General features: G+C 41.7%; 1 protein-coding gene across 1 annotated transcript; it reads left to right on the top strand.

The window, feature by feature from the left end:
- The first annotated feature begins 545 nt into the window (after window positions 1-545).
- LOC102750561 (RNA-binding motif protein, X chromosome-like) lies at window positions 546-2579 on the top strand. Its single transcript, XM_031026958.2, has one exon. It carries the CDS (start codon window positions 807-809, stop codon window positions 1839-1841), a length of 1035 nt encoding a protein of 344 aa, XP_030882818.2. The 5' UTR covers window positions 546-806; the 3' UTR covers window positions 1842-2579.
- The last annotated feature ends 765 nt before the right edge of the window (window positions 2580-3344 follow it).

Raw genomic sequence — 3344 nt, 5'->3', positions numbered from 1 at the left:
GTTCCCTGCTCAGCAGGGAGCCTGTTTCTCCCTCTCCCACTCCTCCTGCTTGTGTTCCCTCTCTCACTGTGTCTCTCTCTGTCAAATAAATAAATAAATAAATAATCTTAAAAAAAAAAGTTAAAAATAGAACTAACCTATGATCCAGCAATCACACTACTGGGTATTTACCCAAAGGATACAAAAGTACTGATTTGGAGGGGCAAATGCACCCTGATATTTATAGCAGCATTATCAACAATAGCCAAACTATGGAAAGAGCCCATCGACTGGTGAATGGATAAAGAAGATGTGGTGTATATATATAATGGAATATTACTTGTCCATCAAAAAGAATGAAATCTTGCCATTTGCAATGACATGGATGGGGCTAGAGTGTATTATGCTAAGTGAAATAAGTCAGTCAGAGAAAGACAAACACCATATGATTTCACTCCTTTGTGGAATTTAGGAAACTAAACAGATGACTGTGTGGGAAGGGAAAAAAAGAAGAGAGAGAGAGAGAGGTAAACAATAAGAGACTCTTAAAAACAAACAGGCTGGTTGCGCAGTAGTGCTAGCAGCTTCCCTCTTCCGTTCTTGGAACCTGCGGCACTCCCTCGTGCTGAGCTGCTACGAAGCCCCTGCTGGCAAGCTTGTAGGAGCTTGGAACCAACGTCACCCCTCCGTCTCTCACCAGGGGGAAAAAAATGGTTGAAGCAGATCTCCCAGGAAAGCTTTTCATTGGTGGTCTCAATACAGAAACAAATGAAAAAGCCCTTGAAGCAGTATTTGGCAAATATGGATGAATAGTGGAAGTTCTATTGATGAAAGACCATGAAACCAACAAATCGAGAGGATTTGCTTTTGTCACCTTTGAGAGCCCAGCAGATGCTAAGGATGCAGCCAGAGACATGAATGGAAAGTCCTTAGATGGAAAAGCCATCAAAGTAGAACAGGCCACTAAACCATCATTTGAAAGTGGTAGACGTGGACCACCTCTACCTCCAAGAAGCAGAGAGCCTCCAAGAGGTCTTAGAGGTGGAAGAGGAAGAAGTGGAGGAACCAGGGGACCTCCCTCACGTGGAGGGCACATGGATGATGGTGGCTATTCCATGAATTATAACATGAGTTCTTCCAGGGGACCACTTCCAGTAAAAAGAGGACCACCACCACGAAGCGGCGGTCCTCCTCCTAAAAGATCTGCCCCTTCAGGACCAGTTCGCAGCAGCAGTGGAATGGGAGGAAGAGCTCCTGTGTCACGTGGAAGAGATAGTTACGGAGGCCCACCTCGAAGGGAACCCCTGCCCTCTCATAGAGATGTTTATTTGTCCCCAAGAGATGATGGATACTCTACTAAAGACAGCTATTCAAGCAGAGATTACCCAAGTTCTCGTGATACAAGAGATTATGCACCACCACCAAGAGATTATATTTACCATGATTATGGTCATTCCAGTTCACGTGATGACTACCCATCGAGAGGCTATAGTGATAGAGATGGCTATGGTCGTGGTCGTGACTATTCAGATCATCCAAGTGGAGGTTCCTACAGAGATTCATATGAGAGTTATGGTAACTCACAGAGTGGTCCACCTACACTTGGGCCCCCACCATCTTATGGTGGAAGCAGTTGCCATGATGATTATAGCAGCTCACGTGATGGATATGGTGGAAGTCGAGACAGTTACTCAAGCAGCCAAAGTGATCTCTACTCAAGTGGTTGTGATCGAGTTAGCAGACAAGAAAGAGGGCTTCCCCCTTCTATGGAAAGGGGGTACCCTCCTCCACGTGATTCCTACAGCAGTTCAAGCCACGGAGCACCAAGAGGTGGTGGCTGTGGAGGAAGCAGATCTGATTGAGGGGGAGGCAGAAGCAGATATTAAAAACAAACAAAACTTTGGACCAAAATCCCTGTTCAAAGAAACAAACAAAAAAGTGGAACATTTTCTGTCATAACTACCCAAGGACTACTAAAAGGAAAAATTGTGTTACCTTTTTTTAAATTTCTTAAGTTCCCCTTCCATAATTTTTATGTTCTTGTGAGGGAAAATAAAGTAAAACCTGTTTAATCTTATTTGACTTTATGACATTGCTTTCAATAAGCAAATGTTAAATGTGTTAAGACTTGACTTGTGTACTAGTGTTGTAATTTTTCAAGTTAAAAGTGTCCCTAAAGGCCACTTCTTATATCTGATTTTTCCCAGTAAATGAGGCGAAGCAATTCTAAGACCTTCCACAAACATCTAGCCATCTAAAATGGAGAGATGAATCCTTCTGCCTATACAAACAAGCTAGCTATTAGAGGGTGGTCGGGGTATGCTACTCTAGGATTTCAGAGTGTCTTCAAACTGAAATCTTAATGTTCTCAGTATGAAAAACCTGAGATCAGATGCTTATGTAAGGAAAATGCTTTTCACCCAGTAAACCCAAAAAAGCAAATGGATAATGCTGGCCATATATTGCCTTTCTGACATTTCCTTGGGTATCTACAAGAACATCTCCTTTCCCCTCCCCCAATAAGACCATTTAAGTGTGTGTTAAGCAACTACAGAATACTAAATAAAAAGTTTGGCCAAAACCAAAAACAAAAAACAAAAAACAAAAACTGAGGGTTGGGACGCCTGGGGGGCTCAGTCAGTTAGGCATCTGCCTTCAGCCCAGGAATAAATCCCGCCTGGTCATGGTGAACAATCCTTTTAATGTACTGTTGGATCCTATTGGCTAGTATTTTGGTGAGAACTTTTGCATCCATGTTCATCAAGGATATTTGTCTGTAATTCCCCTTTTTGATGAGGTCTTTGTCTGGTTTTGGGATCAAGGTAATGGTGGCCTCATAAAACAAGTTTGGAAGTTTTCCTTCCATTTCTATTTTTTGGAACAGTTTCAGAAGAATGGGTATTAATTCTTCTTTAAATGTTTGGTAGAATTACTCTGGGAAGCTGTCTGGCCCTGGGCTTTTGTTTGTTGGGAGATTTTTGATGACTGCTTCCATTTCCTTAGTGGTTATAGGCCTGTTCAGGTTTTCTAATTCTTCCTGGTTCAGTTTTGGTAGTTGATACATCTCTAGGAATGCCTCCATTTCTTCCAGGTTATCTAATTTGCTGGCATAGAGTTGCTCATAATATGTTCTTATAATTGCTTGAATTTCCTTGGTGTTGGTTGTGATCTCTCCTCTTTCATTTATGATTTTGTTGATTTGGGTCATTTCTCTTTTCTTTTGGATAAGTCTGGCCAGGGGTTTATCAATCTTGTTAATTCTTTCAAAGAACCAGCTCCTAGTTTCATTGGTCTGTTCTACTGTTCTTTTGGTTTCTATTTCATTGATCTCTGCTCTGATATTTATTATTTCTCTTCTCCTGCTG

This window comes from Leptonychotes weddellii, unplaced genomic scaffold, assembly GCF_054177405.1.
Source record: "Leptonychotes weddellii isolate Sample4059 unplaced genomic scaffold, ASM5417740v2 HiC_scaffold_20160, whole genome shotgun sequence".
NCBI lineage: Eukaryota > Metazoa > Chordata > Mammalia > Carnivora > Phocidae > Leptonychotes > Leptonychotes weddellii.
This window is presented reverse-complemented; position numbering and strand designations above follow the sequence as displayed.

What these genes read in the sequence shown, in the direction of transcription:
- LOC102750561 (XM_031026958.2), top strand. Translation starts at nt 807, where the DNA reads ATGAAAGACCATGAAACCAACAAATCGAGAGGATTTGCTTTTGTCACC.